General features: G+C 51.4%; 1 protein-coding gene across 1 annotated transcript in view; it reads left to right on the forward strand.

Moving 5' to 3' along the window:
• LOC311317059 (pleckstrin homology domain-containing family A member 5-like) overlaps positions 1 to 11884 on the forward strand; it is a gene marked incomplete at both ends in the record, with an annotated part of 275859 nt that extends 263975 nt beyond the window's left edge. The window contains 6 exons of the mRNA XM_084448057.1: positions 564 to 672; positions 1343 to 1386; positions 3119 to 3316; positions 3965 to 4103; positions 11030 to 11169; positions 11630 to 11884. Coding sequence (XP_084304183.1) covers positions 564 to 672; positions 1343 to 1386; positions 3119 to 3316; positions 3965 to 4103; positions 11030 to 11169; positions 11630 to 11884 — 885 coding nt within the window. The remainder of the gene's footprint in view (positions 1 to 563; positions 673 to 1342; positions 1387 to 3118; positions 3317 to 3964; positions 4104 to 11029; positions 11170 to 11629) is intronic.
• Positions 11885 to 17500: the final 5616 nt, after the last annotated feature.

The following is a 17500-nucleotide window of genomic DNA, read 5'->3' on the forward strand; positions in this document are numbered from 1 at the left end:
ACACACATGTACACACACACGCGCACACACACACATGCACACACACCAGACAAGATTCCATCAGCCCATTTCAGCTTCTCATACCAATTTTTTTTGTACTTGACTATAACTTTGAGTGGGTGTCTGTGTGTGTGTGTGTGTGTGTCTGTGTGTGTGTGTGTGTGTGTGTGTGTGTGTGTGTGTGAGTGTGTGTGTGTGTGTGTGTGCGCGTGCGTGTCTGTGCGTGCGTGCGCGTGCATGCATGTGTGTGTGTGTCTGTGTCTATGTGTGTCTGTCTGTGTGTGTGTGTCTGTGTGTCTATGTCCATGGGTGTTTGTGTGTCTGTGTGTGCGCGTGCGTGCATGCGTGTGTGTGTGTCTATGGGTGTGTGTGTGTCTGTGTGTGCTTGTGCATGCGTGTGTGTCTCTGTGTGTGTGTGTGTGTGTGTGTGTGTGTCTATGGGTGTGTGTGTGTCTGTGTGCTCGTGTGTGCGTGCATGCGTGTGTGTGTGTCTATGGGTGTGTGTGTGTCTGTGTGTGCTCGTGCGTGCATGCGTGTGTGTGTGTGTGTGTGTGTGTCTACAGACAGAGCCACCCAGCCAGCAGCATGTCCAGATCCAGAAGGAGCTGTGGAGGATCCAGGATGTGATGGAGGCTCTGGCCAAGAACAAGCCCCAGAGGAGCACAGACACCAGTGAGACACACACACTCACACACACACACACTCACACACACACACACGGACACACACACATACACGCACACACACACACTCACACACGCACACGCACACGGACACACACACATACACGCACACACAAACACACACACACACACACTCACACACACGGACACACACACATACATGCACACACACGCACACGGACACACACACATACACGCACACACACACACACACGCACACGGACACACACACATACACACACACACACACACTCACACACACACACACGCACACGGACACACACACATACACGCACACACTCACACACACACACGCACACGGACACACACACACACACACACACACACACACACACAGACACACACACATACACGCACACACACACACACACACACACATGCACACACACACACACACCCAATCTCTCACACACACACACACCACACAAACACACACAATCTCTTTCTCTCTCTCTCTCTCTCTCTCTCACACACACACACACACACACACACAGACACACACACACACACACACACACACACACACAGACACACACAGAGACACACACACACAGCTTCCCATGAACAAGCCCAGCACAATCACACAACAAATAGTCTTTACTACCTTTGTTTGGACATTGTCTCTTCTTCCCTGTCAGGTTTCCTGGGCTGCAAACCGCTCTCCAACCTGCAGAAAAATGAGGTGAGTGTGACTGTCTCTAGCATACACCGACACCCAGACCAACACCACACTGCCACCTCCTGGCCAATATGCACCTCTACACCCTGAGATGCAGCTGAAGTTTGGCTCTGGCTGTCTGCTGGTCAGTCTGAAATCTGCTGCGCCTGACCCATGTCAACCAAGGAGGAACGTCCCCCTCTACAGACAGACTGTAGACCCGCGTTAATACATCCCCCTCTACAGACAGACTGTAGACTGTAGCCTTAAAGTGATATGGATGCTGTTAGCACTGGGGGGGTGAGTTCTCACCAGGGTTGTCAGCTACTCAAGTGGGGTATCTCCTAAGCCTTTCTGTGCAGAGTTTGCATGTCCTCCCCGTCTTCGCAAGGGTTTCCCCCTATAAAAGAACCCAGTACGAAAAACATGCAGAGGAACAGATCGCTGACGCTGTCCGTCCCTGACGAAGACAGACAGGAGCACTTGGTTGGACCCTCAGGCACGCTGCTTACTAGAGGTCTGCAACCCGACCCGTGCCCGGTGGGGCCCGAGGCCCAACGTCAGGTTCGGGCCGGGTAGGGCCGTGTTTTTGAGTAATTAATTTGGGCTCGGACTGCGCAAGGTTTGGCGCGAATTGAAACGTGAGCGCGAGAACAGTGAGTGACACCATGGATGAATCGAAAGAAAAATGAGCAAAGGGAGAGCTTATTAAAATCCCAAACAAAACTGGGAAGGCTAGCTTGTGAAGTTCAGCCAGCTACGAATGATGTCCACAGCCGACAGAGAAAGCGGTCACCGCGATGCCAGGGCCCAGATAGCTAGCTTCTCTGCCATTCGCCAAGAGCCAACTGATGATCCACCTGTTGCCGAGTCCGACGGAGAGCTAACGCGGCTGAATGTGAGTGGGAGAACGTCGTGTCCACCACCGACGAGACTGTGGACGAAGAAGTACCTCAGTGTCAGTGATGCTATGCAAAAAAATGACAGAGATGTTCTGGGATGGTGGAAGTCCCACGAGTCCTCCTTGCCCTTGCTTGCCAGACTCGCACGTTCGGTGCTCAGCATCCCCCCAAGCAGTAGCAGCAGCGAATTATTATCACCGCCATGTTCTGGCGAAGTTCTTTTTGTTATTTGAATTATGGTCTACCGGACGTTCTTCAACCAGGCAGGCCTGTTTATTAGCCTCGCCTACTATGTTGCTGTTGTTTTGTCTATGGATGATGCATGGAAAATGCTGCGCTGTTGTGCGCTCTCCATAACTGATCTTTTTTCTTGGCCTAAATGAATATATAAAATAAGCATGTTAAGCCCATGGTGCTTGCTGTGTGTGTCTTTCAGTGCTATAGCCTATCTGATATCTTAGGAATAGAATAGGCCTATTTCAGGTTTTGACCTGGGCTCGGGCTGTTGATTACAGTCGGGCCTGGGGTGGGGCTCGGGCCTGAACGTCTTGGGCTCGGTCTGGGTTCCGGCTTGATTTTCAGGCCCGTGCAGTTGCCTACGGCCTACTGTGTGCTCCTGGTGCCCTTGGGGGAAGAACGTGGGGTGGGTTAAGAGAGACATTTCACTGGTGACCCTGATGCATGTGTGTGTGTGTGTGTGTGTCTTGACAAATAAATAATACTTCGACGTGGAGTTGTAGCGCTCTCTCTCTCTCTCTCTCTCTCTCTCTCTCTCTCTCTCTCTGCGGTCTGGGTCCCTGTGGATAACAGCCTCTACTGTGGGTTAATAACAGTGTTGTTGTTGTTGTTGACAGCCGGTGTTGTTACCGTCACTCTGTCCTCTCCGGGAGGGCGACCTCGCCGTCCCGCCCCGCCCCCCCCTCCCCGAGTCCTACGATTCCTCCGAGCGCCGCGCTCCCCTCGCGCCGCCCCTCCCCCTCCCCTCCGGCGCCCGCCCGCCGGCCCACCGGCCCGACGACCGCAGGCCCGGCGCCAGGAATGGGACGCACAGCGTAAGACGCCGTGACCTTTCACCTCGCGCCCCCGAACTCCCTCCTCATTGGTTCATAATCTTCATCTCCCGCTGATGTGACATGCAACCGTCATGTGACACGCCTCCATCTGCGCTGAGCCATCCCATCTCCCTCATTGGTGTTTTTTGTTTTTTTTCACCGCTCTTCCATTCTAGTGTGTGCTCCCAGAATGCCGTGTGATGACTGAGTGCTCATTTTTTGGAACCTGGGAAGATTAGCAGTTGCTATGGCGGCAGCTAACAGGGATCCTTATATACATAAAATCTAATTCAAATCTCCTGTCCTCCTCATGGCTGTGTGTGTGTGTGTGTGTGTGTGTGTGTGTGTGTGTGTGTGTGTGTGTGTGTGTGTGTTCAGAGAGGTCAGTTTGATGTTGTTAACTGAACCTACCATCTGTGCTCCATCCAAATACTGTTGGGCCTCAAGCCATCCAGCGGTGTGTGTGTGTTCGTGTGCCAGTGTGTGTGTGCTCCTCCGTGTGTGTGTGTTTGTGTGCCAATGTGTGTGTGTGTGTGTGTGTGTGTGTGTGTTTGTGTGTTCTCCTCCTTATGTGTGTGTGTGTGTGTGTGTGTGTGTGTGTGAGTGTGTGTGTTCCTCCCTGTGTGCTGACCCTCGCTGTCCCTCCAGCAGGGTCCAGACTACCGGCTGTATAAGAGTGAGCCGGAGCTGACCACGGTGAACGAGGAGGTGGACGAGGCTGGCGGGGAGGACAAGGACAAGGACCGCTCCGACCAGACGGAGGAGAGGGAGCCTGCCGCTTACAAAGGTACTGGCTACTGACCAGCTAGCCTCAGGGTACGGCTAGTAGCTACTAACCAACTAGCTTCAGGGTACTGGCTAGTAGCTACTAACCACCTAGCCTGGGTACTGGCTAGCACCTACTAACCAGCTAGCCTCAGGGTACTTGCTAGCACCTACTAACCAGGTAGCCTGAGTACTGACTAGTGGCTACTAACCAGCTAGCCTCAGGATACTGACTAGTGGCTACTAACCAGGTAGCCTGAGTACTGACTAGTGGCTACTAACCAGCTGGCCTCAGGATACTGACTAGTGGCTACTAACCAGCTAGCCTCAGGATACTGACTAGTGGCTACTAACCAGCTAGCCTGAGTACTGACTAGTGGCTACTAACCAGCTAGCCTGAGTACTGACTAGTGGCTACTAACCAGGTAGCCTGAGTACTGACTAGTGGCTACTAACCAGCTAGCCTCAGGGTACTGACTAGCACCTACTAACCAGCTAGCCTCAGGATACTGACTAGCACCTACTAACCAGCTAGCCTGAGTACTGACTAGTGGCTACTAACCAGCTAGCCTGAGTACTGACTAGTGGCTACTAACCGGCTAGCCTCAGGATACTGACTAGTGGCTTCTAACCGGCTACAGTAGCTTCTAAAGGTACTGGCTAGTGTCTACTAACCCACTAGCTTAGTGTCTACTAACCCTCTTGCCTCTGGGTACTACTGGCTAGTGTACGGTGACCAGACGTCCTGATTTGACCAGGACAGTCCCGATTTCAAGCTGGCTGTCCCGAGTCCCGACAAATATCTGTCGGGAAAGTAAAATGTCCCGGTTTTCCACATTCACTAACAAATTGTCCCGATTTTCAAATAATAATACCATTATACTTGTTTTCATCACAGTTTAGTTAAAATATTCCCTATGATTCAAGTTTAAACTTGCGTTGCTATGGATGCTTGTTTACGTTCTAGAATCTAGCTATCATCTGAGTTAACTTGAAGCCACGCGTCTGCATTTCAACACTGATTTGTCTTTGTGTGTCAATCAATGCGTTGTTGTCAAAGCTGTTGATATTGACCTCAGATCAAGTCACTTTGATGACTCAAAGAAGGCCGGAGCCGTCTTTACAGACCTGACGGCTGCCCACGCGTATCTACCTATAATCCTCTATATGCTTCGACACACTATACAAAAACACTGACTAATTATTATACAAAGACATCAGTCAAATCAATACTAATATTCAGAGATTAAAACAACCAACTTGAAGGCATACAGACTTAAACCTTCTCAGAAACCCAAAATAAATAGAGGGTGTCCTACCTTACATCACCAGCAGGCGTCGCAGCTGGCCACTTGTCTCTGCGACCCTGTCAATCACTCCATCAGTGTCCAGAGCCATTAGAATCTCCTTCTCTGTGCACATGAGCATGAAGGCCTCCAGATGCTCCTGGGTCAGGGTGCTCCTCAGTTGATTCTTCACATATTTTAGAGTTGAGAAGGTCCTCTCACAGGCGACTTGACTGAATGACAATGTTAGGAGGAACTTGTAGCCCAATCCAATGACATGATAGGCATCAGTCAGCAAGCTGTACTGTGACAAGATAAGATACACACAAACTGGACAGTTTTTACAGGAGTTGCAACTCTTGTTCTCTAGCTCCAGGTCATCTTCTTCTCTTTCATCCTCCCCACTGGTTGTCCTGACATTGTATGCATCCAACTGGGGCATTTTAAGTATTTTCCAATGGTTGGCTAGGCTTGACAGTTCAGCCTGCAGTCTTCCAGCAGTGGCTCTTTCATCATACTTCTGCAAGCGTTTGCTCAGCTCTTGCAATGCTTCAGTTGGAAGACCCATTTCATTTATGTGAGGGAAATTCCGAGGATCAAGAAATGCAAAGTCTGCACAAAGTGGCCCATTTGCTTCAAAACGACTCAATGCTCTCATTGACTGTGTCCAGGATGACATTATGGACCTTGATCCTGTAGTTTGACTCAACATCTGATACAGGCTCATCTTCAGCCAACTCTCCTGGCATGGCCTTCTTTCTCCTGACCCGTTTCTCTGGGAGTTCTCCTGCAGCTTCGGCATTGGTCCACTCCACAAATACATCTGCTGCTCTTTTCACCCCATCAAAATCCCTGACACATTTGTTGAGGCTCTCTTGGGTCACCATTACTAACCTATGGGCAGTCAGTAAGTCCATGCCGCTGGTTTGGAGATACCTGGAGAGGGGTGATGTGAATTCAAATACGCGGAGGAAGATCTGAGCAGTCAGGATTGTCTCGAACCTTAGGAGAGACTCTGTGTACCCCCTGGCTTTTCCTCTGACAGGGAGTCATGGAGTCATCTTCTTCAACCCTTGTTAATGTTGACACCAAGTCAACAAACAAGGCACTGTCTGGATTGCCAAAACAGCCAAATATCTTGCTGAGAGCCTGATCCTTGGCCCACCACCTAGTCTCTCCGATGGGACACAGCCGTCTGTGGCGTGTGTCCTCACTCACTTCCTTCCACATGTTCATACGCTTGTATGACTCTCTGATGAACACAGCAACATCATTCAGAAGTGAGAAGAGCGATGCACTGGCTACCACAACGCTGGTGGTGTCTCCTAGCACAAGGTTCAGGACATGTGCGTAGCACCAGATATGTACTTGGTTGGGACTCTCTGCAGAGAGCAAGGTGGAGAACAAGCCCTGCATGTTTGCTGCCCCATCGGTTGAGTTCCCCACACAATTCTGAAGATCAATATCCACCTTTGACAGAGTTTTCTTCAGTAGCTCTACAAAATATTGTCCAGTTGATGCCTGACAGTCAACCACAGCGATGAGCCTCTCGTGGACCACATCTGTCACGTACCTGAGGATAATAGCACACTGGTCTGTGGCCGTAACATCCTGTGTGGTGTCGATCTGGACAGAAAACATGCCTGCCTCCTTTACTTCCCTAGAAATGCTTTCTTGGATTAAGTGACTGATAACACTGATCACTTTGTTCACTGTAATTTTGGAGAGCAGAGTGACAAAGGACCCTCTGCCTTTAGCTCCCGTCTCATGCAGCTTCCTGCTCTTTTCTACACACTGGGTAACATGTTCCTGCAGGCACACATCATACTGCTGAGCATGATGACTAATTCCAAGAAGTTGCCATGGTCAACAGCACTGTTCTCCCATGTGTATGCAGCTTCAAATTGTTTGCCTCTAACGCTTAGACCACACTTTCCAATGACTTTGACTGCTTCTACATCGGCTCCATGACTTGCCGTTTCTTTCTGATCTGGTCTCTGTGTAGAGCGATTTGTTTGCCACTCAGTAGACTTGCTACATCTGCTTTATTAGCCTTCATAAAATATGCCTCTGCACTGTCTCTGTGGACTTGGTTTCTTTCATGCTCTTCTATTCTTTGGTGTACATGCCGCCAAGCTGTCATTCCTCCTTTGATGAATGTCATTTGGAGATGGCTTTGCATACGCTAAACATACTGTACAGTAGAGTGAGTTGGATTTCTCACAATATGTAAGCCACTTTCTATTGATTCCATCATTGTTGTTGTAGATACTTTTAACAGTTTGCTTTTGGGGTTGTTGAGGGTGGTATGCAAAAAATCTGTCTAGATCTTTAGCCTGTGGCCGGGCAAAGTAATCAAAGCTCACTTCATCTGTCTGTATTTCACTGTCTTTTTGCTCCCCTGTACTGGACCCTGCTGTGGTCTCTCTGTCCTCAGGACCAACTGTACTGGACCCTGCTGTGGTCTCTCTGTCCTCAGGACCAACTGTACTGGACGCTGCTGTGGTCTCTCTGTCCTCAGGACCAACTGTACTGGACCCTGCTGTGGTCTCTCTGTCCTCAGGACCAACTGTACTGGACCCTGCTGTGGTCTCTCTGTCCTCAGGACCAACTGCATAAGAAAATCAGCAGTCGTTGTTTAATTCCAAACTATAAAATAAATGCAATAATGAATTGGCCACAAATGCGTATTATTGAGCCTAACTTAAAATAAGACCATATACCTCTATCCTAATGCATCTACGTTTATGCACAATATAGGCTAATTGTCTGCCCTGCCCAGCCATGCTCAAGTGTTACATAAGCCCAATTTATACCTCCATGGCTCACAGCCATGAACCAATGAGGTATAAATTGGGCAATAGGACAGCCCTATAGTGAACTTTCAGTCAACTTACTACTACTACTACTATTACTACTACAACAAACAAATTCCACTTAACCTACTACTAAAAGGTTTTCCTGTGACTAAAATATAATGCATACTGTAGACTACGCCTTCACATTGCACCTGTCATATTTCTGGTCTCTGTTTCCTCCTCCTCATCATCACGACTGGGGTCAGTCTGTCTCTCAGTTTCACATTCATTGTCCTTGGGACTGGGACTCGCACCACCTAACGTTAATTGCATGCATCCACAGGAAAAAAGCGAGAACATTTTATTTTAGTACAGGTTTAAATTATAATGACTGAATGCAATACCTAGTAGGCGAGTTGGCCTCTTGAACTGGACACCTAAAAGAAATAGGCAATTTGCCAATGCTAACCATGCACACTAGCTAACGTAAACATTAGCTACTGCACCTGCTACGTCGGCTCCGGATCCACCTCCCTCTCCCTCGTTAGTAGCAGCCCTTCTACCAACGCCGCGTCCAAACAGGTCAGTTATTTTTGAGCACTTAACTGCCTCTTCCTGTAATGATTTGAGTTTTTTTGTCCAAGCTTTTTCAGCGCCACCCTTTATTTATTTTACCTTTATCCATGGTCTATTTGCCTGCAGTAGCTAATTCACTTAATAAGTAGCTAGTTAATGTTTTGATCTGGCATGAGTAGCCTAATGAGAGACGATGACTGCGACTGAGCCAATCAGATTAAAGGAAAAACAAGGGCTGCTTCCGGATTGGAAGAGGCCGCTCTTATCTCCTCCTTCAAGCCTCAAAACATAATATTGACACCTACGTTCCCAACTTCCCTCAGAATATCTCCATCCATCCATCTTTATCCGCCTATCCGGGGTCGGGTCGCGGAGGCAGCAGCTCCAGCAGGGGGCCCCAGACATCCCTTTTCCTAGCAGCATCAACCAGCTCTGCCTGGGGAATCTTTAGCCGCTCACAGGCCAGTGCGGAGATGTAGTCCCGCCACCTAGTCCTGGGTCCACCTGGTCCTGGGTCCACCTGGTCCTGGGTCTACCCCGCGGCCTCCTCCCAGCCGGACACGCCTGGAACACCTCCCTAGGGAGGCGCCCAGGAGGCATCCTCACTAGATGCCCGAACCACCTCAACTGGCTCCTTTCGACGCAAAGGAGCAGCGGCTCTACTCCGAGTCTCTCCCGGATGACTGAACTTCTCACCATGGCTGGGGTCTCTCAGGGAGACCCCAGCCACCCTCCGGAGAAAACTCATTTCGGCCGCTTGTATCCTCAGAATATCTATAAAAAATAAAATAAAAAAGCCAGTGGGCCGGCGGTCCACACCGGCGCACTTGTGGACCAGCCCATCGGGATTCATCCCGAATGTCCCGATGGCCAGTCCGCCATTGGCTGCCTACGACACCGTATGGCACTACAGCCTCACCAGCAAGCTGCTCCGCCTGCTGCCGGAGAGGCACATGGTCAGCATGATCATGGAGCTTGTCCGAAACCACAGCTTCACCCTCACCACCGGTAGCGGAGAGCGAAGCAGGTTACCTTAAGAATGGATTTGTCCTGGCCCCCCTGCTTTATAACATCTACACCTATGACCTGCTGATCACAGTCTCCAGGAAGTATGCCTACGCAGACGACATTGCGCTAGTGTACTCAGCTGGAGACTGGCAGGCCGTGGAGGAGACCTTGAGCCAGGACATGCAGACACTAGCAGCATACCTCCGGAAATGGAGATTGAAGCTCAGCGAGGCAAAGACTGTGCCGGCGGCCTTCCACCTTAACAACAAGGAAGCCAAACGTGAGCTCTGAGTGAACATCGATGGAACACTCCTGCCATGCAACGCCGAACCAACCTATCTCGGCGTGACATTGGACAGGTCGCTCACGTTCCGCCGACACCTCGAGTCACTGCGCAAGAAGTTAACAGCTCGTGTGGCGTTGATGAGGCGACTGGTCCGATCAGGCTTGGGCACCGGGGCAAAAACCCTGCGTACGGCAGCCCTAGCCCTGGTCTACTCCACCAGTGAATACTGCATACCAGTTTGGTGCTGCAGCGCTCACAACTGTCTAATCGACCCGCCCACGGGCGAAAATGAAAGGAGTAGTAAAGGGAAAAATCATGTTTAGCCCTGTTTTAAGGTTACTTATGATCATATACAATGGTTCAGATCAAGAAGTTGACAAAACTAGCACTTTTGAGAAAGTCTGATAATTGCTCTACCACCGTTTTGGTCATACAATGGATGTGGGTGGGCACCTTGAAAAATCATTCAATAACATGTTAAACTCTTGATTTCAAAGACAAGAAGCTCACCGAGGGGGTAATTGGTGTCCGTTGGTGTTCTGACATCAAATTCGCCGCAAAGTATGAATCCTGTAGGGTTTTATTGATCATTTTCTGAAATCCATTGACTTGTATTGACGCGACCGTTGTAGATGTGTAGATCAATCCGCAGAGGGGATTCAGGAAGCGGAACTACTTATGGTAGCTATTGTTATTGTTTATGTTGCTAGGCTACCTAGTTTGCGGAAGTTTACACACGTTTGTGCTGCGACTAAATAGTTCTATGCTAAATTTTTAAAAATGCCTTTCCAGATGAACTAGAATCTTACTTTACGGCGAATTATATGTCAGAACGCCAACTAACACCTCGGTGAGTTTCTTGTCTTTGAAATTGAGAGTTTATTTCAAAGTTATTTCATGAACTGAAGATGAGTGGAGCTGTATTTTGAAGATGGCGGACTGTGTGAATGATGATGATGATGTAACTCCCCACCCCCAACCCCCACCCCGTCAGGAGGCGTGCCCCACCCCGTGGGCATCGTGCCCCCCAGGACCAAGTCCCCTCTGAGCCCCCTGACGCCTCCGGAGTCTTCCCACATCCCCTCGTACGTCACGCTGAGGAAGAGCAAGAAGCCGGACCCGTGGCCCCCCAGCGTGAGTGACCCCCCCCCCACCCCCCTCAGCAGACCTGCTTAACATCCAACATCCACACAAGACTAAATAACGTTCAGACTCATCAACGTTACCTCAGACTCATAAATGGGACTTTAAGCAACGACGGTTTTCAGGACTGCTACAGTTGCTGGAAATAGATCTGCTATGACGCTGTCGCCGTAGCGGTCAAAATCGTTAAGCAAACAGCCGACCGGTCCCTATGGCGAAGCGTCTCCGAGACGTTGTAGCCACTACGTGAAACTGGGTTTTTGCCGTCGTAGAATCAGCTGCTACGGCAGGCAGGGTTATCTATCGAGCACTGATCCATTTCCGGTCACCGTAGCCGCCCGTCGTAGCAGTCGTTGCTTAAAGTCCCTAATGACAGCAGTAAGGCATGGTGTGAGGGCAGCTCTGGTGATTGCTGACGTCCAGCTGCCCCCCCCCCCCCCCCCATGTGCAGGAGCGTCCGCGCAGCACGGTGGAGCAGGGCAGCGGGGGAGAGAGGGAGAGAGAGAGCGGGAGAGCCAGGATGAGCGTAGAGGAGCAGCTGGAGAGGATCAGGAGGCACCAGGAGGCGTCTCTGAGAGACAAGAGGAGAGACCCCTCCCGCTCGCCCTCCTTCAGCAAGGACCACCCCCTCAGCACACTACAGGTACTAACCCCCCCTCAACACACTACAGATACTAACCCCCCCTCAGCACACTACAGGTACTAACCCCCCCTCAACACACCACAGATACTAACCCCCCCTCAACACACCACAGATACTAACCCCCCCCCTCAACACACCACAGATACTAACCCCCCCTCAACACACCACAGATACTAACCCCCCCCCTCAACACACCACAGATACTAACCCCCCCTCAACACACCACAGATACTAACCCCCCCCTCAACACACTACAGGTACTAACCCCCCCCTCAACACACCACAGATACTAACCCCCCCCTCAACACACCACAGGTACTAACCCCCCCCCTCAACACACCACAGATACTAACCCCCCCTCAACACACCACAGATACTAACCCCCCCTCAACACACCACAGATACTAACCCCCCCCTCAACACACCACAGATACTAACCCCCCCTCAACACACCACAGATACTAACCCCCCCCTCAACACACCACAGATACTAACCCCCCCTCAACACACCACAGATACTAACCCCCCCTCAACACACCACAGATACTAACCCCCCTCAACACACCACAGATACTAACCCCCCCCTCAACACACCACAGATACTAACCCCCCCCTCAACACACCAGAGATACTAACCCCCCCCTCAACACACCACAGATACTAACCCCCCCCCTCAACACACCACAGATACTAACCCCCCCCTCAACACACCACAGATACTAACCCCCCCTCAACACACCACATATACTAACCCCCCCTCAACACACCACAGATACTAACCCCCCCCTCAACACACCACAGATACTAACCCCCCCCCTCAACACACCACAGATACTAACCCCCCCCTCAACACACCACAGATACTAACCCCCCCCTCAACACACCACAGATACTAACCCCCCCTCAACACACCACAGATACTAACCCCCCCTCAACACACCACAGATACTAACCCCCCCCTCAACACACTACAGGTACTAACCCCCCCTCAACACACGACAGATACTAACCCCCCCTCAACACACCACAGATACTAACCCCCCCTCAACACACCACAGATACTAACCCCCCCCTCAACACACTACAGGTACTAACCCCCCCCTCAACACACCACAGATACTAACCCCCCCCTCAACACACTACAGGTACTAACCCCCCCCTCAACACACTACGGATACTAACCCCCCCTCAACACACCACAGATACTAACCCCCCCCCTCAACACACCACATATACTAACCCCCCCCTCAACACACCACATATACTAACCCCCCCTCAACACACCACAGATACTAACCCCCCCCCTCAACACACCACATATACTAACCCCCCCCTCAACACACCACATATACTAACCCCCCCTCAACACACCACAGATACTAACCCCCCCTCAGCACACCACAGATACTAACCCCCCCCCTCAACACACCACATATACTAACCCCCCCCTCAACACACCACATATACTAACCCCCCCTCAACACACCACAGATACTAACCCCCCCCTCAACACACCAGAGATACTAACCCCCCCTCAACACACCACAGATACTAACCCCCCCCTCAACACACTACAGGTACTAACCCCCCCCCCTCAACACACCACAGATACTAACCCCCCCTCAACACACCACATATACTAACCCCCCCTCAACACACTACAGGTACTAACCCCCCCCCTCAACACACCACAGATACTAACCCCCCCCCTCAACACACCACAGATACTAACCCCCCCCTCAACACACTACAGATACTAACCCCCCCTCAACACACCACAGATACTAACCCCCCCCTCAACACACCAGAGATACTAACCCCCCCCTCAACACACCACAGATACTAACCCCCCCTCAACACACCACAGATACTAACCCCCCCTCAACACACCACAGATACTAACCCCCGCCTCAACACACCACAGATACTAACCCCCCCCCTCAACACACTACAGATACTAACCCCCCCTCAACCCACCACAGATACTAACCCCCCCCTCAACACACCACAGATACTAACCCCCCTCAACACACCACAGATACTAACCCCCCCCTCAACACACCACAGATACTAACCCCCCCCTCAACACACCACAGATACTAACCCCCCCCTCAACACACCACAGATACTAACCCCCCCCTCAACACACCACAGATACTAACCCCCCCCTCAACACACTACAGATACTAACCCCCCCCTCAACACACCACAGATACTAACCCCCCCCTCAACACACTACAGATACTAACCCCCCCTCAACACACCACAGATACTAACCCCCCCTCAACACACCACAGATACTAACCCCCCCTCAACACACTACAGATACTAACCCCCCCTCAACACACTACAGGTACTAACCCCCCCCCTCAACAGACCACAGATACTAACCCCCCCCTCAACACACTACAGATACTAACCCCCCTCAACACACCACAGATACTAACCCCCCCCTCAACACACCAGAGATACTAACCCCCCCTCAACACACCACAGATACTAACCCCCCCTCAACACACCACAGATACTAACCCCCCCTTTACACACCACAGATACTAACCCCCCCTCAACACACCACAGATACTAACCCCCCCTCAACACACCACAGATACTAACCCCCCCTCAGCACACTACAGATACTAACCCCCCCCTCAACACACTACAGATACTAACCCCCCCTCAACACACCACAGATACTAACCCCCCTCAACACACCACAGATACTAACCCCCCCTCAACACACCACAGATACTAACCCCCCCCTCAACACACCACAGATACTAACCCCCCCTCAACACACCACAGATACTAACCCCCCCTCAACACACCACAGATACTAACCCCCCCTCAACACACCACAGATACTAACCCCCCCTCAACACACCACAGATACTAACCCCCCCTCAACACACCACAGATACTAACCCCCCCTCAACACACCACAGGTACTAACCCCCCCCCTCAACAGACCACAGATACTAACCCCCCCCTCAACACACCACAGATACTAACCCCCCCTCAACACACCACAGATACTAACCCCCCCCTCAACACACCACAGATACTAACCCCCCCTCAACACACCACAGATACTAACCCCCCCTCAACACACCACAGATACTAACCCCCCCCTCAACACACCACAGATGCTAACCCCCCCCCTCAACACACCACAGATACTAACCCCCCCCTCAACACACCACAGATACTAACCCCCCCCTCAACACACCACAGGTACTAACCCCCCCCTCAACACACCACAGATACTAACCCCCCCTCAGCACACTACAGATAATAACCGCCCCTCAACACACCACAGATACTAACCCCCCCTCAACACACCACAGATACTAACCCCCCCTCAACACACCACAGATACTAACCCCCCCCTCAACACACCACAGATACTAACCCCCCCCTCAACACACCACAGATACTAACCCCCCCTCAACACACCACAGATACTAACCCCCCCTCAACACACCACAGATACTAACCCCCCCCCCTCAACACACCACAGATACTAACCCCCCCCCTCAACACACCACAGATACTAACCCCCCCTCAACACACCACAGATACTAACCCCCCCTCAACACACCACAGATACTAACCCCCTCCTCAACACACTACAGGTACTAACCCCCCCTCAACACACCACAGATACTAACCCCCCCCTCAACACACCACAGATACTAACCCCCCCCCTCAACACACCACAGATACTAACCCCCCCCCTCAACACACCACAGATACTAACCCCCCCTCAACACACTACAGATACTAACCCCCCCTCAACACACCACAGATACTAACCCCCCCCTCAACACACTACAGATACTAACCGCCCCTCAACACACCACAGATACTAACCCCCCCCTCAACACACCACAGATACTAACCCCCCCTCAACACACTACAGATACTAACCCCCCCCTCAACACACTACAGATACTAACCCCCCCTCAACACACCACAGATACTAACCCCCCCTCAACACACTACAGATACTAACCCCCCCTCAACACACTACAGATACTAACCCCCCCCTCAACACACCACAGATACTAACCCCCCCTCAACACACCACAGATACTAACCCCCCCTCAACACACCACAGATACTAACCCCCCCCTCAACACACCACAGATACTAACCCCCCTCAACACACCACAGATACTAACCCCCCCCTCAACACACCACAGATACTAACCCCCCCTCAACACACCACAGATACTAACCCCCCCTCAACACACCACAGATACTAACCCCCCTCAACACACCACAGATACTAACCCCCCCTCAACACACCACAGATACTAACACCCCCCCTCAACACACCACAGATACTAACCCCCCTCAACACACCACATATACTAACCCCCCCTCAACACACCACAGATACTAACCCCCACCTCAACACACTACAGATACTAACCCCCCCTCAACACACTACAGGTACTAACCCCCCCCCTCAACACACCACAGATACTAACCCCCCCTTTACACACCACAGATACTAACCCCCCTCAACACACCACATATACTAACCCCCCCTCAACACACCACAGATACTAACCCCCACCTCAACACACTACAGGTACTAACCCCCCCCCTCAACACACCACAGATACTAACCCCCCCTTTACACACCACAGATACTAACCCCCCCTCAACACACCACAGATACTAACCCCCCTCAACACACCACAGATACTAACCCCCCTCAACACACCACAGATACTAACCCCCCCCTCAACACACCACAGATACTAACCCCCCCCTCAACACACCACAGATACTAACCCCCCCCTCAACACACTACAGGTACTAACCCCCCCCCTCAACACACCACAGATACTAACCCCCCCCTCAACACACTACAGGTACTAACCCCCCCTCAACACACCACAGATACTAACCCCCCCCTCAACACACCAGAGATACTAACCCCCCCCTCAACACACTACAGATACTAACCCCCCCTCAACACACCACAGATACTAACCCCCCCTCAACACACCAGAGATACTAACCCCCCCTCAACACACCACAGATACTAACCCCCCCTCAACACACCACAGATACTAACCCCCCCTCAACACACTACAGATACTAACCCCCCCCTCAACACACCACAGATACTAACCCCCCCCTCAACACACCACAGATACTAACCCCCCCTCAACACACCACAGATACTAACACCCCCCCTCAACACACCACAGATACTAACCCCCCTCAACACACCACATATACTAACCCCCCCTCAACACACCACAGATACTAACCCCCCCTCAACACACCACAGATACTAACCCCCCCCTCAACACACTACAGATACTAACCCCCCCTCAACACACCACAGGTACTAACCCCCCCTCAACACACCACAGATACTAACACCCCCCCTCAACACACCACAGATACTAACCCCCCTCAACACACCACATATACTAACCCCCCCTCAACACACCACAGATACTAACCCCCCCCTCAACACACTACAGGTACTAACCCCCCCTCAACACACCACAGATACTAACCCCCCCTCAACACACCACAGATACTAACCCCCCCCTCAACACACCACAGATACTAACCCCCCCCTCAACACACCACAGATACTAACCCCCCCCTCAACACACCACAGATACTAACCCCCCCTCAACACACTAC

The sequence above is a fragment of the Borostomias antarcticus genome, assembly GCF_949987555.1.
Source record: "Borostomias antarcticus genome assembly, chromosome: 13".
Classification (NCBI taxonomy): Eukaryota; Metazoa; Chordata; class Actinopteri; order Stomiiformes; family Stomiidae; genus Borostomias; species Borostomias antarcticus.